The sequence below is a fragment of the Schistocerca cancellata genome, chromosome 9, assembly GCF_023864275.1.
Source record: "Schistocerca cancellata isolate TAMUIC-IGC-003103 chromosome 9, iqSchCanc2.1, whole genome shotgun sequence".
Classification (NCBI taxonomy): domain Eukaryota; kingdom Metazoa; phylum Arthropoda; class Insecta; order Orthoptera; family Acrididae; genus Schistocerca; species Schistocerca cancellata.
Window position 1 is genome coordinate 14,077,672 of NC_064634.1, and position 27,531 is coordinate 14,105,202.

At 45.2% G+C, this 27,531-nt stretch overlaps 1 protein-coding gene across 1 annotated transcript in view; it reads right to left on the reverse strand.

Moving 5' to 3' along the window:
• Positions 1-27,531, reverse strand: part of LOC126100679 (vacuolar protein sorting-associated protein 37B) — a 64,320-nt gene that overhangs the window by 14,628 nt on the left and 22,161 nt on the right. The window contains exon 2 of the mRNA XM_049911297.1: positions 9,915-10,086. Coding sequence (XP_049767254.1) covers positions 9,915-10,086 — 172 coding nt within the window. The remainder of the gene's footprint in view (positions 1-9,914; positions 10,087-27,531) is intronic.

Consider the following 27,531-nt stretch of genomic DNA (forward strand, 5'->3'; position numbering starts at 1 on the left):
TGCAACTACTGGAAAGGCTGCTGTCCCTCTTCAGGAACCACACATTTGTCTGGCCTCTCAACAGATACCCCTCCGTTGGGGTTGCACCTACGGTACGGCCATCTGTATCGCTGAGGCACGCAAGCCTCCCCACCAACGGCAAGGCCCATGGTTCATGGGGGGAGGTAGGGTGTGATCCTCTGTAGGCAATTTATAATTGTTTAGAATGTTAAGAAAGTAATCTAATTGAGCAACCTGTCTAACTTCTACCAAAGGTGATACAAATCAGTATCTTGAGTATGTGGATTGTTTTCACCCAATTTATATCCTTTAAATTAATGGAAAACTTAACTCTCTTTAATGAGAACACCATACTTTATTGAAAGAAAAAAATACATTGGATGACATTCATTTGATATGGAAAGACAATTACAACTCAAACATGTGTTGCAGTACAGTATAAAACTCTCAGTGGTCCCAGATCTCTAGTTTTGCTTGGAATATTTTGACAGACACTATGAATTCCCACTGCTGTCAGTATTTGTGACATAACAGTAATTTTGTGTTCAATAGGTTGAATTTAATTCCACATGAATTACTACAAATAAGTGCTACTACTCGCAAATCCCTGAGAGGTGGGTTCACTTTATACTTTATCCATCATATCATGAATCATATTTGGTTTGATTTTTGAGTGCCTCCCTCTCTCTCCAAGTCTAATTTCTGAGGTATGGTTTACATCCGTGATCATTTGGAGAAATACGGTAATGGCTTTGTGGCCAAAAAGGAACCCCTGTCAGTCCTACAGCAAACTAAGTACAGCGAGAGGCTTACTGAGGGGCTTATGTTCCTGCCACAGTGCAGCCAAGGGAGGAAACATTATGGGTTCTTATCTCTCTGCATTTCTTCAGAAGAGACTGCTGGGGCAGAAAGTTTGATTGATTGATTAATTGAGAGAGTGTGGGACCAAATGGCAAAGTCATCAGTCCCGCAATTCAAAAGTGGGTTACATAAGAAAGAGGGTCTGCTAAAAGTAGACGGATTCAGTCAGAGGAGTCAAATTATTAAAGAATGAACATTAAACACAGTAAAAGGATAAAAGGTGAGACCAAATATAAAAACTGGAAAAAAAGGGGGCAGTCATGGGGTCACAGACCGTGAAAACTGCAAAAGGAATCCCAACCACAACCAACTCGTCCCTACTCCAAGACTAAAGGAGAACCTTATATCTGGAAATAAAAACCACTTTCACGGAGGAAACTGAGGGTCAGGTCAACCATCCATGGATCATCTGCTAATATTAAATTTAAGGAAGCAGGAAGATTATAATTAGCACAAAGCGTCAAAAGAAGGGGACATGCCACCAATATGTGAGATATCGTCAGTCTGGCGCCACAACCACATTGTGGGGGTGGGTCGTTAAGTAGGAGGAAACAATGGGTGAGCCGGGTATTGCCAATGCGTAAACGGCATAGAACAGTGAACTCTTTCCAAGAGGGGCGGAAAGACGTGCCCAAAACTGCAGTAGACACCTTGATTGTGCGGAGTTTATTACTATGAGCAGTAGCGCTCCAGATGGTATTCCACTGTTGGGCAAAGAGCGATTTGACGTAAATCTGCATATCTGCAGCTGGAATCGTGAAAGGAAAAGGGGGTAAGTATCTGATTCTCTGGATTTTTAAAAGTGAGAAGGTTGGTCTGGGAGGGGTTTCGCTCATATCGCTGCAGCACCCGTTGGCGGTCCTGGACAGCAACTGCGATGTCCTCGGTCCACCATGGTACCGACCGATGATGAGGGAGCCCTGTGGACAGGGGAACAGCATTGCCAACTGCATGAAGAAGAGCAGCAGAGAGGTGTCAAAGCAGACATGTATCAAGGCCAATTGGCCCAGTGGAATGCCCAACGTGGGGGCCTGTCTGCCTGGAGGCAGCAGGGGAACAATAGTGTCACTGGAAAGTGGTCACTTTCACAATGGTCATCATGGGATGACCCATGTAGGGAAGCCAGGGATGACCAATGTAGGGAAGCCACAAGGGCAGGGGAGGAGATCGTGAGATCGATAGCAGAGAAGGTGCCGTGAGTGGGACTGAAGTGGGTAGGGGTAAGGTAGATGCTGCAACATAAGCAAGTGGCCAACCTGGAGGGAGGTAGACACTGCAAAGGGTGATTGCCGGAGTTGTTTGCACTTGAACCGCTATCACTTCCAATGTGGTATGTAGGGGGGATCCGGTCACTAAGGACATCGGAGCGAACCAAAGTGCAGACCCCACCAGATGCTATCCAAGGACCAGAACGGTTCTGACAGAAAACCCGATAACCACGGAAAGTTGGAGAGTGGTCATCACGGCAATGCGTTCCTTGGAGAACAAGACAGAATGCAGAATAAGAGGACACAAGAAGTTGCATTTCCGGTAGGTAACAATAGTATCTGTTGCAGTTCCACTGGATGATCATGTGGCGTGAGTCCAAAGTAGGCATGAAGGAGCCGAGGAGCAGGTCAGGCCACTTTGTCAGTAGTTGTCACCGACAAGGATGGGGTGACATCCATAAATAAGATGTCAGACTCAGGTTGTGAGAGAGGAGTTGGCACCTATGGGGGCACCAGGGGCACCTTGTTGTGGGATTTATGTTTATTCTTCTTCTTCTTCTTCTTCTTCTTCTTCTTCTCCTTCTCTTTCTGAGGTGGAGGAGGGCAGGACACAGGGGGAGTACAGGTGTCTGCCAGATCGGCGACCGAAAGAGAGTGGCGAACTTGGGGTGCACAACTGGTGCGCCTCTGCCCGAGTGGTGGTGAGTCTTCTGGACTGAGAGACGCTTGGCAGAAGGTTCCTGAGAGTGAGCCCTATCACCGGCAGATGCCGAAAAAGGGCGCCACTTCTTCGGCCGGGGAGGAGGAGCGATTCCCTGACGGGAGGTTGTGGGAACTGCAGGGGAGGTGGAGGGGGAGAGTGGGGCGGGGCTGGGGTAAAGACGAGGGAGGAGAAGAAGCAGGAGGAAAGGAAATAACAGAGGCAAAAGTTGAAGATAGTGACACCGGGTGGAGTCTCTTATACTTTTGGCAATCCAGGGACTTGTATTCTTGTATCTTCTTTTCCCTCTTGTAAGCCGGACAATCAGGCGAGAGAGGGGAGTGGGGGTCAGAACAGTTGACACACACAGACAGCGGAACACAAGGGCTTCCCTCATGGACTGAGTGGCCACAGTCACCACACAGTGGAAAGACATATGCCCAAAATGCAAGCACCGAAAGAACCACACAGGTGAAGGGATGTACGGCTTCACGTCACATCTGTAGCACATAACCTTGACCTTCTCTAGGAGGGTATCTCCCTCAAAAGCCAGAATGAAGGCACCAGTATCGCTGTGGTTGTCTTTGCGACCCTTCTGCACATGTCGAACAAAATGAACGCCACACCGCTCCAGATTAGCCTGGAGTTTCTCATCAGTTTGAAGGATGAGGTCCTTATGAAACATGACACCCTGGACCATATTCAGAGACTGGTGAGGAATGATAGACACTGGAATGTTGCCAAGCCAATCACAAGCACAAAGAGCTGTGGATTGGGTGGCAGAAGAAGCTTTGATCAACAGGGAGCCCGACTGCATCTTACTAATAGACTCCCCTTCACCAAACTTGTCCTAGATATTTTCCACAAAAACATTGGCTGTGTGGCAGTGAAAGTATCCCCATCTGTCCTAGCACAGACAACGTAACGGGGAAAGGGTTTCAGCCCAAGACGGCGAGCCCTCCTACCATGGGGTAGCCAGGGAAGGGAAGGTTGCCAGGTCGTACAAGGCAGCATTTAAGGATCTTCACCATTCAAAGAGATGGCCGTGTGAGAACGGCCAGATTTTTTGCAGCTTCATACGCTTCAAGCGCCAAGCGTCTGTCCTGATACCACCCACTCCAACCAGGGGCTCTCCCCATGGGCTCCACTCAGCCACAGCAAGGGCCATCTGGCATGGTGGCCATTGCCAGGAGTTCCGATGCTCCAAGAAGAAAAGCAACCACTCCTTGGCATACACGGGGAAGGAACAGCTCAGGTATCAGTAGTGTGATCCCCGTGTTGTCAGGCAGCTCAGCCATGTGGGTACATAACTACCACACGGACTGGCTACATGTGCTGGTGACCTGTGAATCCACACTGTAGATGCTGGGGAGGGTTTTCTTCCCCATATGGCCCACACTAAAAACAGGAAATTTTGAAGTGGAGGTCAAACTGCAAGTGGGGACCGAAATGCCAAAAGGGTGAAAAAACAGGCAAAGGAACAAAATTGCAACCAATACAGGAAACCAAAAGAACAGCCAGGTCAACATAAATCAGAAAACAGAGACAGGGGAAGAAGGTGGCAACGGGGAAGGAGAAGGGATAGGGAGGGGGGGGGAGGGGAGGGGGCAGGGAGAAGGAAATGCTGCTAGGGAATGAAGAATGAGCTGGAATAGCTCGGGGTCCCGTGTGCACCACGCATGAACTCACGAAAGAACCGTGAGCCCCCTGGAGTGGGGAAGCAGAAAGTTTGAGCCACTTCATTCATGTGTCATCAGTTTTGGTGCCACCCACTCCAAATGGGGCTTTCCATACGTGTGCCAGGGTAACGTGTGCCAGGTAACTGTTGCCTGCAGTCCCTGTGACCCAACCATAATTGGCACTTGGGCACATGCTCCTTGGGTGCATTGGGAGTTTCCAGTGCAGGCACCAACAGCCCGATCCCTGCGTGGTCGAGGGGCTACTATTACGCAGGTACTCGGTGTGTTGAGTTTTGAGTGTATTACTTTTCCCAAAAGGACGGGTGTGAACATAGAAAGGCAAGAAAGACACAAAAGGTGTTGGCTCACATCCCCTGCATGATTTGCATGTCTGTACAATTTGGAAGAGGTATAGTGGGTCAAAGCCAACAATGGGAACCATGTAGTGAAAGACAAAAAGTTCTATAAAGTGCCAGATAGGAATAAAAAGTGCCCAAAATCATAAACCTAATCCCATTGTGGTTAACACCAAGAAGACCACTCAATGGAAAGACGGGGGGGAATAAAAATAGCAAAAGGATGGACTTTCAGCCACTGAACTCTAACATACTGTGCTCAGCAGCATGTAGTGGCACTGGGTAGTTAACTTAGTACTCAGCTACAGTTTGATGGTAACTTCAATTTGGTGGACAGCTGGTTGGATGCCCATATAAAATGCTGTGCAGAAAATCAAGGATTGGTGAATAAGGTAGGCCTTGCACCTGGGTCACACACACACACACACACACACACACACACACACACACACACACAAATCCTGTGGAAAGGGATTGGGAATGGACATGGAATAGGGATGGACCAGTATGTTGTTTAGGTCGGATAGGTGACAGAATACCTCTTGAGGAGGGATGGAAAGGATCAAGCGTAGGATGGTTCTGAGCACTATGGGACTTAACATCTATGGTCATCAGTCCCCTAGAACTTAGAACTACTTAAACCTAACTAACCTAAGGACATCACACAACACCCAGTCATCACGAGGCAGAGAAAATCCCTGACCCCGCCGGGAATCGAACCCGGGAACCCGGGCGTGGGAAGCGAGAATGCTACCGCACGACCACGAGCTGCGGACAACAAGGGTAGGATGTCCCTCATTTCTGGGCATGATGATAAAGCAGTGGCAAAAAATATGGTTCAGTTGCTAAAGCCTGGGTTTGTATTGGTTGGCAAAGGGGGAATTCCTTTGCAGCTGACTCCTGGGGATGGTGGAAGGATTAGGAGTATGTGAAGATATGGCATGGGAAATATGTTTGTGAACTAGGTGTAGGGGGTAGATGCTGTCCATGTAGGCTTTTTTTGAGCACAGTGAGCAAGTTAATTGTTGACACTACAGATATGCTGTACGAGTGTGGCCAGGCTGTAAAAAAGTTGTTTTTTGGTGTGGAATGGGTGACGATTGTCAAAATGCAAGTACTGTTGGTGGTTAGTGGGCTCAGTATGGACAGAGGTATGGATGGAGCTATTAGAAAGTGGAGGTCAATGTCTAGGAAGGTGGCGTATTCTGATGAGGAGGATCAGGTGAAGTGGATGGGCGAGAAGGTGTTGAGGCTGTGAAGAAAAGAGGGTAAGATGTCTAGGGGTTTGGGGTTCGGCGAGGCTTGGAAGGTTTCTTCTATGGTCCATAAACAGGCTACCATAGAAGGATGCCATGCAGGTGACCATGTTGTGCCGCTGATCTGTTTATGTAGTTTACCCTAAAAAGAGAAGCATTTGTTTGTAAGAACACAGTTGGGAAGTGTGTAAGGAATGAGGTAATGGGTTTGAAGTCGGGAGGACATTGGGAGAGGCAATGTTCGATAGAAGCAAGATATTGGTGTACAGTGAGGTAGCATCAACACCAACCAGTAGGGACCAGCGAGTAACTGGGCAGGGATGGTCAAGTGTCAGTGAAGGAAGTGGTTTGTATTTTTGATATGAGAGGCTAGACCACAGGGAACTGGTTGGAGGTGTTGGTTGAGAAGAGAGGTTTCTTTGATGGGAGCACAATAAGCAGCTACAACGCAGCCCCCAGAATTGTTGGGTTTGCAGATTTCGGGAAGCATGTAGAAGCTTGGAGCTTACTAAAGAAGTTAGGGGGGAAGTAAACCACCAATCAAAGTAGCTCGTACAGTGGTACCAGACCAGATAGCAAGTCAAATTGTATCACTATCTAGAGCACCACGAGACAAACACCACACACAAAAAGTAAAAAGGGAATACAGAAACATAAAGCAAACAACACCTCAAGAAACTGAGCACTCTCGGAGATTCACAATTGAAGAACTACAAGCTGCTCTCAGTTATGTTAAAACGGGTAAGGTGCCTGGTTATGATGGAATGCACCCTGAATGCCTGACTCAATGTGGGAAGGAAACGAAGAAATGGCTGACCAAGTTTTACTCATGCATACTAACATCGGGCTGCCTGCCAAAAGCTTTTAAAATTAATAAAATAATTGCTCTGCTGAAACCAAACAAACCATCAGATAAAGCTGAAAGTTACCGCCCTATCGCTCTTCTCAGCTGCTGCTACAAACTTCTGGAATGGCTACTCCCCAACACGCTGGGCCCACAAATTCTAGAAGTCATCCCACCAGAGCAGGCAGGTTTCAGATCCAATAGGAGCTGCACAGACCAGGTTCTAAGTCTAACGACATATATTGAAGCAGGTTTTCAAAAACAAAAAGAGACTGCGGTAGCTTTCATAGATCTACTAGCTGCCTATGACACTTCTACACAAATTGATAAAAGTAATCCCCTGCCGTATGACACTGAGACTTGTCAACAACATGCTTTCGGATAGATACTTCCAGGTGATACAGGGTAATGACGTAAGCAAACAGAGGAAACTGAACAATGGACTGCCTCAAGGATCAGTTTTAGCACCAATGCTCTTTAATCTTTACATCTCTGACCTGCCTTAAACCACCTCAAGGTAGTTCAGCTATGTTGATGATATGGCCCTAGCTACCCAAAGCAAGCAGTTTGAAGACACTGAAAACATCGTCACAACTGACCTAAACAAAACGCACGAGTATTTCACCAAATGGAGGCTAATACCAAATCCCACCAAGAGTGAAGTCAGCTGTTTTTATTTGAACAATAGAATGGCAGGATATGAGCTGAAGCTTCATACGAATAACAGTCAACTGCGATATCAGCCATATCCAAAGTACCTGGGGGTCACTCTAGATAGGACATTATCCTTCAAAAGACACCTGGAAAATTTATCCAATAAAATAAGCTCACGGAACAGCCTCATTCAGAGGCTCTGCAGCACTAACTGGGGAGCAGCAGCAGACACACTACGAACCTCTGCACTCGCCTTAGTGTACTCTGCAGCCGAGTACTGTGCACCAGTGTGGTTAACCAACAAGCATGTAAACAAGGTGGACACCCAGCTCAATGCTGCTATGAGAACCATAACTGGATGCATAAAGACTATCCCACTATATTGGCTTCCAACACTTAGTCCTATAGCTCCACCCTCCCTGTGAAGACAGGAAGCTCTGATGAAGGAATAAACAAAAATAATGAATAACCCCCTACTTCCTATCCATGAAGATGTCCCAACTTTGGAAAGAACACGACTCCACTCCAGAAATCCCCCTTTGTGACTGGCCCAATAACTGTCAGCTGACAACTTCAGCATGGATACTAAATGGCACAAGAGCTGGAGTGATAGTGCCTCCCCTGACAATCATGAACTTATCTGTCCGTCAGAGAAACCTAAGTGCTTTGAACTTCCACGACAGCTATGGAAAAGCCTCAACAGAATCCGATCAGGACATGGACTATGTGCACACAATCTACACAAGTGGGGGAAGCTGCCCAGCCCTAGCGCTGACTGGGGGCAACCTAATCAAACAACACAGCACATCGCCCAGGACTGTGAATTAAGAGTCTACCAGGATATTCAGGCTGACTTCTTCAACGCCACACAGCCCAGCCTCGAATGGATCGCCAATTTGGACGTCAGAATTTGAAGACTTGTGTAACGCAAAATATCTGCTGTGATGTTAATTTTTATTGTGTTTATATATTATATTTTATCTGAATATGTATCCTTCACTTATGTATTTTATAATGTATTTTATCATATAATTTCATAATGTAATAAGTGTAAACCATGTGTGTAGCGCCATATGCTAAATAAATAAATAAATGTAGAAGGTGGATGTGCAAAGGTCAGTGGAGTGAGGAAGGAGATTCCACAAAATAGGGATTCCAAATGGTTTAACTTTTCCACCAAAAACCTCAATCCTATTGATGTTTCAGTCCTACGAAAGGGTCTCGACTTCAGCCCCACATCCAAGTTTAACCATAGTAGACTCGTCAAAGACCTATTCTCCTCTTCTTGATCTCTCCAGTGGAAACACTTCTTTGGTACCAACCCCTCTAACCAAAGTCAAGTTCCCAACATGGAACCCTGCCTCTTCACCGTTCACACCAACAAGCAACCATGACCCCTCACCTCCAACCAAACCACCTCCAACTTGGCCACACCATCCTTCCCCAGAACTCTGATCAAGAATACAAAATTCTGGATATAAGAAAGGATAGCCATTTGCAGCCTGGAAACATATCCTGATTTAATCACCCTCCCTGCAGACAAAGTCTCCACCACTGTAGTGATGAATCACAGTGACTAACTGATGGAAGACTTCTGCCAACCTTCAGTCTCCTCCACCTAGAAGCTCTGACACAGAAATACCATTCCAGGAGTCCAGCATAACTTCCATTCCCTACTGACATCCTAGGCCCATCCCAGAATCTTTCATTCTCCCCCCCCCCCCCCCAACCCATCTGTCAAGAGTTATTTATCAAGTTGTCCATAGTATATGCTGTCTTTATAAGTAGTGTGTTTTTTAAAGTTCTCTCTTCGTTTATGTATGCAGGAAGTTAGTGATCCCAGAGGCATATTTCTTGAATTTCAAATGATCATACCTGTGCAAACTTGAGGAAGTACAGTTCTTTTAGAGTTCTAATGCAGAAACACAAAGCTATTTCAGAAATGGTATCTCTCAAAAATAAAACATTTTTCTTTTTGTTAGTATTTAAAGCTTCATTTACAATATGGTTCCCAAAGATAGACTGAAAGACCAATTCTGTTGATTATGAAGGAAAATATCTTTCGAAGCTATACTGAAGAAATGACTCGTTCATTTCTGTGGAATTTTTTACTGAAATCTAGAAAAATCTGTAGTATCTCATGTTATCTGTACCATTCAACTATTACAAATTGAAAATATTAATAAAAACCAATCAGTGAGTATGACAGTCCCTCTAATCTCAGTTGACAAGACTCCTGTCTTCTAATAAATGTTTCAGTCACACTAATTATGAAAAAATTATCAGTATACTCATGCTACAATGAGAAATGACAATCATATTTGTAAGCGAATTGGATAGTAGTTATGATACTTACGAATTTCACTCAATTTTGATTCCACTCTCTGGGATATTGCCTCGCCTTTCTCACTTAGTTCCATTAAGCGGCGCTTTCCTTCTTGTAACTGAGGCTCCTTAGACAGGTTGAACTCAGCTAAGGACTTGTTGCTTGCTATTAACATTTCTTTTTCAGTTTCCATATCCTTAAACTGAAAGCAGTGATCAAAATGAGCTTCAAAATCCACCATAAATTGCAGTCACAACAATAGTATCTATATTAAAGCAAAGAAAGAATGTTTTCTCAAACAGCACAGGGGGAACTGACGTCACCAGTGATGAAGAAGGAATGACTATCTGTCTGTATTTATCGATGATGGACCCAGCCATGTCCAATTACTGTTGTACCTTTTCAAAATTGAATAGAATACTATAGAGTATTTTTATATTTTATATCAACCCACATAGGCAAAAGCAATAAATGTCAAACACCTACCTGCTCCCCTCCCCCCCCCCTGCCCACAAATAAACAATTAAAATGGGGAAAAAACAAAAAGTTAAAAATGTCAACACAGATTCAAAGATACTCAACTTTTTCCTGTAGAAAAGAACAGATGGTTCATCAGTGTTGTGACAACATGACAGCATACTTTCTTTGCATAATTAGGTAAAACCATCTCAGATGAGGACAGAATTTTAAAACAGACCTGTTAGGTATTAAAATCTACATCAAACCATAGGTGCACATGCATAAAATTTCACATAGGAAAACAAAAAAATAAAATGAAGAAGAAAAATTAATGTAATGCAGCCAGCATTTGGTTTTAAAGTTCAATGATGACCTTGAATAAATGAACTTCATATAAAGAGAGATACAATTAACCTGGTGAATGTTGCCAAAAGCTTTTTGAGGCTGTTCACCGTCTGTATGTAGGAAAGTTTCAACAAAAATTTAGAATAAAATTCAGGAAGACATACAACAGATCATCATTTGGTGCAGAGGACCAGCAGTTTATACTTACTATAAATACATGTGCAGGGGATGGATAAAAATATGGAAACAACATGAGAAATATGTGCTTGAATTAAAAACAGATGCTAGCCAACCCTGCATGTTATGCTACTGTATTTGACCACGAATGGCACCTGTGGATTATCCTCAATATGTTATGAGTGGCAGTAGTGGTCAAACATTTGTTACTTGCATGGTGGGTGCTTTCATAACCAAGGAAACCGTAGTATTTGGTGTTTCAAAAGGCACCATACTAAAGATTTGTACCACGTACAGGGAAAGTGGAAAAACAGCTTCTGTTAAGTCACAATGTGGATGAAAGTCTGTGCTGAATGGATGAGTTAAGAGGAGGACAGCTGCAAAAGTCAACTGCAGAACTGAATGTTGCACTCATAAACCCTGTCAGCATCACAACAACATGAAAGGACCTCCATAAGCAGGGAACTACTGGATAAGCTGCAATTCCAAAACCAGTCATTAGTGACGGAAATGCCTGTAACCAGCAAATATGGTGCCGAAGCTGTAAGATCTGGACCATGGAGCAATGGAAGAATGTCATTTGGTTGGATGAATCTTGTTTCACACCGTTTCTAACTTCTGGCAGAGTTTACGTCCCAAGAGTGAAACATGGTGGGGGGATCAGTGATGATTTCGGCAGTCATGTTATATTTTATTTGTTTCTCTTGTGTCCTGATAACTATACATGTAACTTAAATTATATAGTAAGTGCATAATTGTTGGATTAAGAGTAAACTCTTATTAGGGGACCCAGCTTCCAATATTGTATGAAAACATTCATGAGTGTGAAGACTGAGATGCCATATGCTAGTTGTTTCTGGGGTGTATCACAATGTAAGTGAGACTCATCCATAGTACTACTGAGTCTGTGCATGAGACAAAAAATAGCTGGACAGGAGGGATAAAGAAGGGCTCTTAAGAAGAGCTTGACAACGCAAGGATGGAATTGGAATTGTTAAGGTGAGACATGAATAATGAGAAGTGGGAAGTGACTGCACGAAACAGGGGCCATAGGAAGAGAACAGTATCTGACAGTTATGTCATTTGCACAAAAAAATAGCTTCGCCCTGCTACCTCAGTTAGATGAAGAAGATTCTGCAGTGTTTGACCAAGGTAAAGTAGGATTTTTACAGGAAACCAGTGGTTTTAGAGGAAGTAGGAAAGAGGAATACAGTCCTGCAGTTCGGTATTATCATGGACGAGGTGTGGGCTAGTTGTTATAGGACGAACAACACAACAAGCAGCAGGTCACAAATTTTTTTAAGCAAACTGCAAGTTTTAACCATGTGGGAAAGTATATAGGTTCCTCATGCAAAGGTTTTGGAAAGGAAGATCATATTGTAATAGTGGTTGCAGCAGCAAAAAGTACTGACAGGGACCATAGTTACAGCATCAGGAGTGACCTGGTACAGATAGTGTAGAATAAATCCATACAATTGTTTTGTTGGTTCCTTTTTGAAGCATTACATCATCCCCACTTGAGCAGCTCTGTAAGTTGAGTCAACATGGAGTTAGATCAAATTCTTCTGTCAGGTGCTGGAACGAATGTAGATTTGGTTTCTGTTGGTGTTATTGACAGGTGGGCTTTTGCTAGGCACAGCCTACATATCAACAGGTATGGAAAAAGGAAACTGTCTGGGTTGGTAACAGAATCTTGAAGAGGTGACACATACACTTATGGCCACATATCTGTGGTTACTGGTGTGAGGACAGTTTTCTTTCTTTCTTTTTTTTTCTTTTTTTTTTTTTAAATAATATATAGAGCACACTCAAATTTCAAGCTATCAGTATTAAAAGAAGTAAATATAACTAAAATTTTGAACCTAAAATACATGAATGTGAAAGAATATTATGAAAAGGAAAGTTGCTACACACCATATAGCAGAGATGCTGAGTTGCAGATATGCACAACAAAAAGACTGTCACAAATAAAGCTTTCGGCCATTAAGGCTGTAGTCAACAATAGACAAAACGCGTGCGCGTCCACACACACACACACACACACACACACACACACACACACACTAGGCAGTCTCAGGCAATTGAAACCACACTATCACACACCACTTTTCATGATACTGTTACAATCCATCCTGGATTTTCCATTGTTTGGAGGTAAAAGAAGTTTAAAATAAACATTCTGCATTGAAATATTTGAGTATTAAAACAAAAGCAATATACTTCTGCTTTGTTTAGATGAACTGCAGCCTGCACATCATGTAGATATAATATTTGTTTGTGAACATTGTTTGGCTACAGATGTAGGAATGACTCTATATATGCAGGTCAAATATGGAGAAAGGGGGAGGTGTGCCACACATTAAAAAGGAATACAAACATAAAAACATTGATACCCACATATTCTGCAGTGATCAGCATTTTGAACCTCGTGGTGCACAAGATTTCATGGAAGGTTAATTATAGTCACACTCTATAGGACTCAATCATGTTATTTTGAATTATTTATGGAACAACTTGATGCTTACTCACTTCTTGACTTCCAAGCAATATGCGGTAATATTAAGTGGAGATTTAAATTTTATACAGCACACTTATTCTAGAACTATACTTAAGCACTTTTCCATTTCGTATAATCTTCAAACCCCTCAGAAACTTTGCTACAAGAGTGATGGAAACCAGAAACACTGCTACTGACAATACTCTAGTTGCATCGAGACTACGAAGTCATAGTGTAACTCCCACTGTTAATGGCTTCTCAGACCACCACAATCAACTGCTGACATTCAGTATCAGAGCGCAGGAAATAAATAAAAATAACTGCGAAATTACAAGGGCAATAAATGAAAAAGGAATTGAAGAATCTGAGAAATACAAACTGAAAAGATTTGCATAACACCCCTGGCATTAATGAAAAATATGATGCATTCTGAAATATAGCCACATGTCACTTCGAAAACTATTTTTTCTAATAAATTAACAGTTGGAATCAGATTAAATGCACGAAGCCCAAGATTGCAAATGGGACCAGAATATTGTGCAAAAGCAAAGAGAAGAATTTGCTTGGCATCAAGAGACTAGATGATGATAATATTAAGTCACATTATAAAATGTACCTTAAAATTCTAAGCAAAGTCATCGGATCATCAAAAGATATAAACTTTGAAGGAAAAATAAACTCCTCCAGCAACAGGATAAAAACAATTAGCAATACAGTTAAAAATGAGAGATGAAAAATTAATCAACAAAAGAAGAAATTTCTTTAAAGGTAGATAATGAACACATCAAAGATATGCCCAAAATTGCAGAAACCTTTAATAAATTTTTTCAGTTAGTAAGATTGAATATTTCCTAAGTTCCTTAGAAAAGCCTTCAAAAACATGTTTAATAAAATTTAACTTATCCTAAATCTACAAAAGAAGTTTTCAGTGTTATAAACTCCCTTAAAAATAAATGTGCACAACGTTATGATGAAATCAGTAGTAAAATAATGAAATTTCATTCAGCTGAACTTAGTAATATATTGAATTACTTACACAATGGATCTCTTCACTGTGGCCCTTTCCCAGAGAGACTAAATCATAATGCTGCCATGCCATTACACACACACACACACACACACACACACACACACACACACACTTACGGAGATTGGGCTTTTTGTTTTCTTTTGCGTTTTGTTTGGTAATGATGGTGTCTTTTTGGCTATATGTAAATATTTGTCTCTGATAAGATACTTGGTAATGTTAACTGGGGAATGTAGCAGTATCTTGTGCAGTTTATCTATGAACTAGTTTCACAAACTGCCACAAATAGCACCTCTTTTGTTAAACATGCAAACTAGTGCACAAGAACAGTGGATGTTGTGATGGACTAATCTGCAGCATGGCAAGAAATGTAGGTTAAATTGAAATATTACAGTTAGGTTGTGAATTGGCGAAGCCAACATATCTGAATGGTAGAAAACTAGAAGGAGTAACAGATGGAACTGAAGTATATTCTGAAGTCTAGAATACGTCGAAGATTAGTTTGTTTGAGAGTTGGTAAATGTAGATCGAACAAAACAGGTTGAAGTGATCAACAGATCTGTAGCAGAGGACAAAGTATAGATTAGGTTAAAATATTGCACTTGTGTTGTGAAGTGGCGAAACGAAAACGAATAAATGTGAATGGGAGAAAACTGGCTGCAGCGGTGAATAACTCTATAGTGTATGTCTGAATGTGATAGGTTGGTTCTTCACTGGCAGCAATCACTTTTATTCAAAAACTTGGGTCAAGTAAAGTTTTTGCAGTGAGTTTTTGTTTCTTGGCGTTGCGGACTTTGTTCTAACTATATCGGCCAACTGAAGTGTTTGATACCAGAATTTACAGCAATGTTTGGTATTTTTGGTTGGTGACTTTTTCAGTACCATTTTTTTTTTTGCAAATTTAGTCATTTGTTGGTAATGTACAATTCAGTTTACTTACATAGGTCAATCGAAGGGGACAGTAATGAATTTTGTCGATTTTAATTGTCCTTTATGTAAAGTTGCCACTACTGATTTTTGTAATAAGAGTAGGAATGCCTTTTGTTTTGTTTCCCTCCTGTCCAAGACCCTCTTATTCCCGTGAGTGTCCTATTAATTTTGTGTGTGTGCATGGGTGTGTGGGTGTAAGGAACTTTTGGACACACAACAATGAGGTTATCAGTGTCCTTACACTCATTTAAACAAACTAATTTGGATAAAATTTCTAAATTTGTGTATACAGTAAGGAGGAAATCTATAAACTGACACTCTTTCACTTACTCCCACCTCACTCATGTGGAGCTGTACAATCAGTCTATTTCACACACCTAAAAACAACTAAAAATGGGTGGAAGGTACAACAACTGGGATTAAAACAGATCTACAACCACAAAAGAGCTAAAAGATAAGATGCACGGTAAATGTAACTAGCTGACCACTTACAGCAAAAATGGGTGACACTGTCACCATCTTAAAATATTAAGAACATCTCCCCAAAATTATCGGAAACAAGCTGGACAAATCACAAAACCTTACATGCCTAACCACATTTGTTTGAAGAACACTTAAAATTGCAGGCAGATCTGCCAGCAAATCTAGCGCTGCCCTCTAATCTGAAAATAAAAGTCTAATAAAACGTGGCGCTCAGTGGTCTATACACCGCAAGCACACACATTGGGGAGGGGGGCGGCGGGAGCGGGGAGAGGGGGGGGGGGTTCCTCTCAATGGAGCAAAAAGCCATACATCATAGGGCTGTGGCCTATGCAAAGACAAGCAAGGAGGACCACATCCTGTCTTCGTGGGTGGAAGGAAGTGCACCACAGCTACGTATAGTCCAGGAGCCAGTGACAGATTTTTCATGACCAACTCCCTCCCAATTGAAAATTCGTGAAATGCGTTAGGGATTTATATTATTAATATTCCTGACAGTCAGCTGTGACTTCGTGGGTGGGGCGGGCAGTGACACGATATTTCTGCTTGTGTCTGTTATGTGCGGATGGATGTGTGTGTGTGTGTGTGTGTGTGTGTGTGTGTGTGTGTGTGTGTGTGTGTGTGTGTGTGAGAGAGAGAGAGAGAGAGAGAGAGAGAGAGAGAGAGAGAGAGAGAGAGAGAGCGCGCCCTCGTGCGTGTGTATACCTGTCCCTTTTTCCCCCCCAAGGTAAGTCTTTCCATCCTTTCGTCTTTCCCTCTCCTTCCCTCTTTCCTGATGAAGCAACCGTTGGTTGCGAAAGCTTGAATTTTGTGTGTATGTTTGTGTTTGTATGTGTGTCTATCAACCTGCCAGCACTCTCGTTGGTAAGTCACACCATCTTTGTTTTTATATATATTTTTCCCACGCGGGAAAAAAAAATAGAGGGAAACATTCCACGTGGGAAAAGTATATCTAAAAACAAAGCGCTGGCAGGTTGATAGACACACAAACAAACACAAACATACACACGAAATTCAAGCTTTCGCAACCAACGGTTGCTTCATCAGGAAAGAGGGAAGGAGAGGGAAAGACGAAAGGATGTGGGTAAGGAGTCATTCCAATCCCGGGAGCGGAAAGACTTACCTTAGGGGGAAAAAAGGACAGGTATACACTCGCACACACACACGTATCCATCCGCACATACACAGTCACAAGCAGACATTTGTAAGCGCAAAGAGTTTGGGCAGAGATGTCAGTCGAGGCGCAAGTACAGAGGCAAAGATGTTGTTGAAAGACAGGTGAGGTATGAGCGGCGGCAACTTGAACTCTGACAGGTTGGTGTTAGTGGGAAGTATCCAGATAACCCGGACGGTGTAACACTGTGCCAAGATGTGCTGGCTGTACACCAAGGCATGTTTAGCCACAGGGTGATCCTCATTACCAACAAACACTGTCTGCCTGTGTCCATTCATGCGAATGGACAGTTTGTTGCTGGTCATTCCCACATAGAAAGCTTCACAGTGTAGGCAGGTCAGTTGGTAAATCACGTGCGTGCTTTCACACGTGGCTTTGCCTTTGATCGTGTACACCTTCCGGGTTACAGGACTGGAGTAGGTGGTGGTGGGAGGGTGCATGGGACAGGTTTTTCACCGGGGGCGGTTACAAGGGTAGGAGCCAGAGGGTAGGGAAGGTGGTTTGGGGATTTCATAGGGATGAACCAAGAGGTTATGAAGGTTAGGTGGACGGCGGAAAGACACTCTTGGTGGAGTGGGGAGGATTTCATGAAGGATGGATCTCATTTCAGCGCAGGATTTGAGGAAGTCGTATCCCTGCTGGAGAGCCACATTCAGAGTCTGATCTAGTCCCGGAAAGTATCCTGTCACAAGTGGGGCACTTTTGAGGTTCTTCTGTGGGAGATTCTGGGTTTGAGGGGATGAGGAAGTGGCTCTGGTTATTTGCTTTTGTACCAGGTCAGGAGGGTAGATGTGGGATGCGAAAGCTGTTTTCAGGTTGTTGGTGTAATGGTTCAGGGATTCCGGACTGGGCGGAATGGGTGGCAGCTGTAATAATGGAGGTACTGTTGCTTGTTGGTGGGTTTGATGTGGACGGACGTGTGAAGCTGGCCATTGGACAGATGGAGGTCAATGTCAAGGAAAGTGGCATGGGATTTGGAGTAGGACCAGGTGAATCTGATGGAACCAAAGGAGATGAGGTTGGAGAGGAAATTCTGTAGTTCTTCTTCACTGTGAGTCCAGATCATGAAGATGTCATCAATAAATCTGTACCAAACTTTGGGTTGGCAGGCTTGGGTAACCAAGAAGGCTTCCTCTAAGCGACCCATGAATAGGTTGGCGTACGAGGGGGCCATCCTGGTACCCATGGCTGTTCCCTTTAATTGTTGGTATGTCTGGCCTTCGAAAGTTAAGTAGTTGTGGGTCAGGATGAAGCTGGCTAAGGTAATGAGAAAGAGGTTTTAGGTAGGGTGGCAGGTGATCGGCGTGAAAGGAAGTGCTCCATCGCAGCGAGGCCTTGGATGTGCGGAACATTTGTGTATAAGGAAGTGGCAGCAATTGTTACAAGGATGGTTTCCGGGGGTAAAGGTAATCCCATTCCTGATGTCCAGGCAGAGCTTCAAGGAATCCTCAGAACCTTAGGCCCCCTACAAAACCTTTCACCTGACTCCATCAACCTCCTGACCCCACCAACACCCCGCAGCCCTACCTTCTACCTTCTTCCTAAAATTCACAAACCCAATCATCCCGGCCGCCCCATTGTAGCTAGTTACCAAGCCCCCACAGAACGTAACTCTGCCTACGTAGATCAACACCTTCAACACATTACATGCAGTCTCCCATCCTTCATCAAAGACACCAACCACTTTCTCGAACATCTGGAATCCTTACCCAATCTGTTACCTCCGGAAACCATCCTTGTAACCATTGATGCCACTTCCTTATACACAGGCATCAACCTCCGCTAATTTCAAGTTGCTGCCACTCATACCTCACCTGTCTTTCAACAACATCTTTGCCTCTGTACTTGCGCCTCGAATGACATCTCTGCCCAAATTCTTTGCGCTTACAAATGTCTGCTTGTGACTGTGTATGTGCGGATGGATACGTGTGTGTGTGAGCGTGTGTGAGCGCGCGCGCGCTTGTATACCTGTCCTTTTTTCCCCCTAAGGTAAGTCTTTCCGCTTCCGGGATTGGAATGACTAATTACCCTCTCCCTTAAAACCCACATCCTCTCATCTTTCCCTCTCCTTCCCTCTTTCCTGATGAAGCAACCGTGGGTTGCGAAAGCTTGAATTTTGTGTGCGTGTTTGTGTGTCTATCAACATACCAACGCTTATATTCAATTATTTCCTCTCAATTAAAAATTTACCTGGTGATTGTTTATATGCTACTTTGAATGAAAATTAATGTCAGCTTTCTGTATCTCAGTGGAAAGTTTGTCAGTTGGTACCTTGAAATGTGTAACGCAGCAGCATCTATTACCTACTGAATCTTATCAGCTGACGACTTTTCCCTTGACTTACAGCTAGCTGATTTTTTTCATTATTTACTAAAGCATGTTAACAAACCTCTTATAAATTTTCATCCAGGACAAAATCACATTACAGATTGAAGCTATACATAAGCCCTTTCAATACTGCACCTTGATTGTGAATTAAAATTACCTTGTGATTCTTGAGTTTCTCCCGGCGTATTTGATAATCAAAATATCCACGGGTATGCTGCCGGTCTATAGTGTCCAACGGGCACAATATTTCGGCGATCAAACATGTCGCCATCATCAGGTGAACTGACGGACTGAGCTCCTGTGAACGTACCGGCACGGAGATCCGTACGCTATGGCTGCTCAGAGGGAACTGGGTTCGGTCGCGGCGGCGGCCGATTTAAATACCCTCCGCCCGCGGCGCGCTCCCTCCGCCGTCCGCGCCCAGCGCCACGGTCGCGCGGTGGAACAGATTGCGACGGCGTCTGAGATGTCGTCGGTGTGATGGCTCTGTCCGCCGTGGTCGTCACAACTATACGTCTGCTCGATTTACTCTTGATTAACCCGATCGCTGGTTCTCAAGCCTTGCTAAGATTATAGCCACAGTCCCGGTTTATGAGGTCGTCATTGGTGCGAATTTCGATGGCCTCTCTAACAACGCTGTCCCAGTATCTCGACGTCTGTACCAGAATCCTCGTGCGGTGATACTCCATGGCGTGATTTTCCGACAAACAATGTTCAGCGACCGCCGACTTGCTCGGATACATCAGTCGAGTGTGCCTCTGGTGTTCACGGCATCGATCCTCGACGGTACGCATCGTCTGACCAATATACGACTTGCCACATTGACACGGAATCTGGTACACGCCGGCCTTCCTCAAACCGAGGTCATCTTTGGCGCTCCCCACCAGTGCACGAGTTTTATTTGGAGGACAAAACACAGTTCCGACCCGGTGTTTCTTCAGAATGCGGGCGATTTTCCCCGAGAGTGCGCCTGTGTATGGAATAAATGCAGTGCCTACCTCCTCCCTCGTGACTTCATCCATCTCAACAGGTTGTGCTGCAGTGGTTGGGCGGAGAGCACGTTGAATCTGCCACTCTGAGTACCCATTTTTTCGAAATACAGTTCTCAGATGTTCCAATTCCTGGGGTAGACTCTCTGCGTCAGAGATAGTGCGCGCCCTATGTGCTAGAGTTTTAAGTACCCCATTCCTCTGTGAAGGGTGGTGGCAGCTGTCTGCATGCAAATACAGATCAGTGTGCGTAGCCTTCCGATACACCCCATGACCTAGGGTGCCGTCAGCCCTTCTCTTGACCAAGACGTCAAGGAAAGGTAATTTACCCTCCGTTTCAGTCTCCATAGTGAATTTGATGTTGGGGTGTATGGAGTTTAGATGTGTAAGGAAGTCAAGGAGTTTATCCATACCATGTGGCCAGATGACGAACGTGTCGTCCACGTAACGGAAAAAGCAAGTAGGTTTCCATACGGATGACGACAGGGCTTCCTCCTCGAAGTTCTCCATGTACAAATTCGCTACCACCGGTGAGAGTGGGCTACCCATGGCGACTCCCTCCGTTTGTTCGTAGTATTCTCCATTAAAAAGAAAATACGTGGAAGTCAAGACATGCCTAAAAAGTTCAGTGGTCTTCTCATCAAACTTCTGACTAATCAATTCTAGTGACTCTCGCAGGGGTACCCTCGTAAACAAGGAAACGACATCAAAACTCACCATGATATCTGACTCATCCAACCTGAAGCTATCAAGGCGTTTAACAAAATCCACGGAATTACGGATGTGATGAGGGCATTTACCCACATAAGGACTTAATATTCCCGTCAGGTATTTGGCCAACAAATATGTAGGTGCCCTGATGTTGCTGACAATGGGGCGTAATGGTACCCCCTCTTTGTGAACCTTCGGGAGTCCATATAGTCTAGGCGGTACCGGACCTTGGGGTAACAATTTCTTAGCGTCACCCTCCGGTAAATCTGCGTCTTTGAGAAGCGCCCTCGTCTTGTTCTCCACCTTCTTTGTAGGGTCAACGCTGATCTTCCGGTAGGAATCGTCATTTAGCAGGCTCTGCATCTTATCAGTGTAGTCCTTATGGGAGACAACAACTGTAGCATTGCCTTTGTCAGCTGGTAAGACAACAATTTCAGAGCGCTCCCTCAGATCACGAATGGCCGCCCTCTCTTTACTGCTGATATTTGACTTCATCGGCTTGGATTTCGTCAACGCACGACAAGTTTCGCGACGTATTTCCTCGGCTGATTCTGGCGGAAGTCGAGCTGCAACCTGTTCAACAGCACTAACAATTTCTGCGACCGGAGTGAACTTGGGGGTGGGAGCGAAGTTGAGACCTCTCTGCAAAACCGAGACCGCATCATCACTCAACACCATGCCACTCAAATTGATGACAGTCTTGCACGGAACCTGCAGGGATGGTTTGTCAAGGAGACGTGAGAACTTAGCTGTTTGACGTCCTGTAGCCTTCTTATGGGCGGAATCAGCTGACACCCAGGTGACACCATCAATCCAATCCCAGGAACAAGAAGTGAACTTACTAGCCAGTTGCAAATGTAGTTTGAGTAATTCCTGTGAGATAAACTCAAGGCTCCGGCGGGTGAATTGCACTCTCTCACGTACCAATGCGAGGCTGGCTCGTTTCTTGATTCTTTTAGCTGCTGCAGAATCGATGTGATGCATAACCTTAGCAAAATTTGGAACAACATTCTCGGAACGACATCTCTTTAGAAAGGCAAGAGTACTTAGCAAACGACATCTACGGTGGCGCAACTTTTCAAATTTCTTCATGCTGCGATACATCTCCTCCCCGTAAAGGTGTATGATGTGATTCTTGAGTTTCTCCCGGCGTATTTGATAATCAAAATATCCACGGGTATGCTGCCGGTCTATAGTGTCCAACGGGCACAATATTTCGGCGATCAAACATGTCGCCATCATCAGGTGAACTGACGGACTGAGCTCCTGTGAACGTACCGGCACGGAGATCCGTACGCTATGGCTGCTCAGAGGGAACTGGGTTCGGTCGCGGCGGCGGCCGATTTAAATACCCTCCGCCCGCGGCGCGCTCCCTCCGCCGTCCGCGCCCAGCGCCACGGTCGCGCGGTGGAACAGATTGCGACGGCGTCTGAGATGTCGTCGGTGTGATGGCTCTGTCCGCCGTGGTCGTCACAACTATACGTCTGCTCGATTTACTCTTGATTAACCCGATCGCTGGTTCCCAAGCCTTGCTAAGATTATAGCCACAGTCCCGGTTTATGAGGTCATCATTGGTGCGAATTTCGATGGCCTCTCTAACAACGCTGTCCCAGTATCTCGACGTCTGTACCAGAATCCTCGTGCGGTCATACTCCATGGCGCGATTTTCCGACAAACAATGTTCAGCGACCGCCGACTTGCTCGGATACATCAGTCGAGTGTGCCTCTGGTGTTCACGGCATCGATCCTCGACGGTACGCATCGTCTGACCAATATACGACTTGCCACATTGACACGGAATCTGGTACACGCCGGCCTTCCTCAAACCGAGGTCATCTTTGGCGCTCCCCACCAGTGCACGAGTTTTATTTGGAGGACAAAACACAGTTCCGACCCGGTGTTTCTTCAGAATGCGGGCGATTTTCCCCGAGAGTGCGCCTGTGTATGGAATAAATGCAGTGCCTACCTCCTCCCTCGTGACTTCATCCATCTCAACAGGTTGTGCTGCAGTGGTTGGGCGGAGAGCACGTTGAATCTGCCACTCTGAGTACCCATTTTTTCGAAATACAGTTCTCAGATGTTCCAATTCCTGGGGTAGACTCTCTGCGTCAGAGATAGTGCGCGCCCTATGTGCTAGAGTTTTAAGTACCCCATTCCTCTGTGAAGGGTGGTGGCAGCTGTCTGCATGCAAATACAGATCAGTGTGCGTAGCCTTCCGATACACCCCATGACCTAGGGTGCCGTCAGCCCTTCTCTTGACCAAGACGTCAAGGAAAGGTAATTTACCCTCCGTTTCAGTCTCCATAGTGAATTTGATGTTGGGGTGTATGGAGTTTAGATGTGTAAGGAAGTCAAGGAGTTTATCCATACCATGTGGCCAGATGACGAACGTGTCGTCCACGTAACGGAAAAAGCAAGTAGGTTTCCATACGGATGACGACAGGGCTTCCTCCTCGAAGTTCTCCATGTACAAATTCGCTACCACCGGTGAGAGTGGGCTACCCATGGCGACTCCCTCCGTTTGTTCGTAGTATTCTCCATTAAAAAGAAAATACGTGGAAGTCAAGACATGCCTAAAAAGTTCAGTGGTCTTCTCATCAAACTTCTGACTAATCAATTCTAGTGACTCTCGCAGGGGTACCCTCGTAAACAAGGAAACGACATCAAAACTCACCATGATATCTGACTCATCCAACCTGAAGCTATCAAGGCGTTTAACAAAATCCACGGAATTACGGATGTGATGAGGGCATTTACCCACATAAGGACTTAATATTCCCGTCAGGTATTTGGCCAACAAATATGTAGGTGCCCTGATGTTGCTGACAATGGGGCGTAATGGTACCCCCTCTTTGTGAACCTTCGGGAGTCCATATAGTCTAGGCGGTACCGGACCTTGGGGTAACAATTTCTTAGCGTCACCCTCCGGTAAATCTGCGTCTTTGAGAAGCGCCCTCGTCTTGTTCTCCACCTTCTTTGTAGGGTCAACGCTGATCTTCCGGTAGGAATCGTCATTTAGCAGGCTCTGCATCTTATCAGTGTAGTCCTTATGGGAGACAACAACTGTAGCATTGCCTTTGTCAGCTGGTAAGACAACAATTTCAGAGCGCTCCCTCAGATCACGAATGGCCGCCCTCTCTTTACTGCTGATATTTGACTTCATCGGCTTGGATTTCGTCAACGCACGACAAGTTTCGCGACGTATTTCCTCGGCTGATTCTGGCGGAAGTCGAGCTGCAACCTGTTCAACAGCACTAACAATTTCTGCGACCGGAGTGAACTTGGGGGTGGGAGCGAAGTTGAGACCTCTCTGCAAAACCGAGACCGCATCATCACTCAACACCATGCCACTCAAATTGATGACAGTCTTGCACGGAACCTGCAGGGATGGTTTGTCAAGGAGACGTGAGAACTTAGCTGTTTGACGTCCTGTAGCCTTCTTATGGGCGGAATCAGCTGACACCCAGGTGACACCATCAATCCAATCCCAGGAACAAGAAGTGAACTTACTAGCCAGTTGCAAATGTAGTTTGAGTAATTCCTGTGAGATAAACTCAAGGCTCCGGCGGGTGAATTGCACTCTCTCACGTACCAATGCGAGGCTGGCTCGTTTCTTGATTCTTTTAGCTGCTGCAGAATCGATGTGATGCATAACCTTAGCAAAATTTGGAACAACATTCTCGGAACGACATCTCTTTAGAAAGGCAAGAGTACTTAGCAAACGACATCTACGGTGGCGCAACTTTTCAAATTTCTTCATGCTGCGATACATCTCCTCCCCGTAAAGGTGTATGATGTGATTCTTGAGTTTCTCCCGGCGTATTTGATAATCAAAATATCCACGGGTATGCTGCCGGTCTATAGTGTCCAACGGGCACAATATTTCGGCGATCAAACATGTCGCCATCATCAGGTGAACTGACGGACTGAGCTCCTGTGAACGTACCGGCACGGAGATCCGTACGCTATGGCTGCTCAGAGGGAACTGGGTTCGGTCGCGGCGGCGGCCGATTTAAATACCCTCCGCCCGCGGCGCGCTCCCTCCGCCGTCCGCGCCCAGCGCCACGGTCGCGCGGTGGAACAGATTGCGACGGCGTCTGAGATGTCGTCGGTGTGATGGCTCTGTCCGCCGTGGTCGTCACAACTATACGTCTGCTCGATTTACTCTTGATTAACCCGATCGCTGGTTCCCAAGCCTTGCTAAGATTATAGCCACAGTCCCGGTTTATGAGGTCGTCATTGGTGCGAATTTCGATGGCCTCTCTAACAACGCTGTCCCAGTATCTCGACGTCTGTACCAGAATCCTCGTGCGGTCATACTCCATGGCGTGATTTTCCGACAAACAATGTTCAGCGACCGCCGACTTGCTCGGATACATCAGTCGAGTGTGCCTCTGGTGTTCACGGCATCGATCCTCGACGGTACGCATCGTCTGACCAATATACGACTTGCCACATTGACACGGAATCTGGTACACGCCGGCCTTCCTCAAACCGAGGTCATCTTTGGCGCTCCCCACCAGTGCACGAGTTTTATTTGGAGGACAAAACACAGTTCCGACCCGGTGTTTCTTCAGAATGCGGGCGATTTTCCCCGAGAGTGCGCCTGTGTATGGAATAAATGCAGTGCCTACCTCCTCCCTCGTGACTTCATCCATCTCAACAGGTTGTGCTGCAGTGGTTGGGCGGAGAGCACGTTGAATCTGCCACTCTGAGTACCCATTTTTTCGAAATACAGTTCTCAGATGTTCCAATTCCTGGGGTAGACTCTCTGCGTCAGAGATAGTGCGCGCCCTATGTGCTAGAGTTTTAAGTACCCCATTCCTCTGTGAAGGGTGGTGGCAGCTGTCTGCATGCAAATACAGATCAGTGTGCGTAGCCTTCCGATACACCCCATGACCTAGGGTGCCGTCAGCCCTTCTCTTGACCAAGACGTCAAGGAAAGGTAATTTACCCTCCGTTTCAGTCTCCATAGTGAATTTGATGTTGGGGTGTATGGAGTTTAGATGTGTAAGGAAGTCAAGGAGTTTATCCATACCATGTGGCCAGATGACGAACGTGTCGTCCACGTAACGGAAAAAGCAAGTAGGTTTCCATACGGATGACGACAGGGCTTCCTCCTCGAAGTTCTCCATGTACAAATTCGCTACCACCGGTGAGAGTGGGCTACCCATGGCGACTCCCTCCGTTTGTTCGTAGTATTCTCCATTAAAAAGAAAATACGTGGAAGTCAAGACATGCCTAAAAAGTTCAGTGGTCTTCTCATCAAACTTCTGACTAATCAATTCTAGTGACTCTCGCAGGGGTACCCTCGTAAACAAGGAAACGACATCAAAACTCACCATGATATCTGACTCATCCAACCTGAAGCTATCAAGGCGTTTAACAAAATCCACGGAATTACGGATGTGATGAGGGCATTTACCCACATAAGGACTTAATATTCCCGTCAGGTATTTGGCCAACAAATATGTAGGTGCCCTGATGTTGCTGACAATGGGGCGTAATGGTACCCCCTCTTTGTGAACCTTCGGGAGTCCATATAGTCTAGGCGGTACCGGACCTTGGGGTAACAATTTCTTAGCGTCACCCTCCGGTAAATCTGCGTCTTTGAGAAGCGCCCTCGTCTTGTTCTCCACCTTCTTTGTAGGGTCAACGCTGATCTTCCGGTAGGAATCGTCATTTAGCAGGCTCTGCATCTTATCAGTGTAGTCCTTATGGGAGACAACAACTGTAGCATTGCCTTTGTCAGCTGGTAAGACAACAATTTCAGAGCGCTCCCTCAGATCACGAATGGCCGCCCTCTCTTTACTGCTGATATTTGACTTCATCGGCTTGGATTTCGTCAACGCACGACAAGTTTCGCGACGTATTTCCTCGGCTGATTCTGGCGGAAGTCGAGCTGCAACCTGTTCAACAGCACTAACAATTTCTGCGACCGGAGTGAACTTGGGGGTGGGAGCGAAGTTGAGACCTCTCTGCAAAACCGAGACCGCATCATCACTCAACACCATGCCACTCAAATTGATGACAGTCTTGCACGGAACCTGCAGGGATGGTTTGTCAAGGAGACGTGAGAACTTAGCTGTTTGACGTCCTGTAGCCTTCTTATGGGCGGAATCAGCTGACACCCAGGTGACACCATCAATCCAATCCCAGGAACAAGAAGTGAACTTACTAGCCAGTTGCAAATGTAGTTTGAGTAATTCCTGTGAGATAAACTCAAGGCTCCGGCGGGTGAATTGCACTCTCTCACGTACCAATGCGAGGCTGGCTCGTTTCTTGATTCTTTTAGCTGCTGCAGAATCGATGTGATGCATAACCTTAGCAAAATTTGGAACAACATTCTCGGAACGACATCTCTTTAGAAAGGCAAGAGTACTTAGCAAACGACATCTACGGTGGCGCAACTTTTCAAATTTCTTCATGCTGCGATACATCTCCTCCCCGTAAAGGTGTATGATGTGATTCTTGAGTTTCTCCCGGCGTATTTGATAATCAAAATATCCACGGGTATGCTGCCGGTCTAT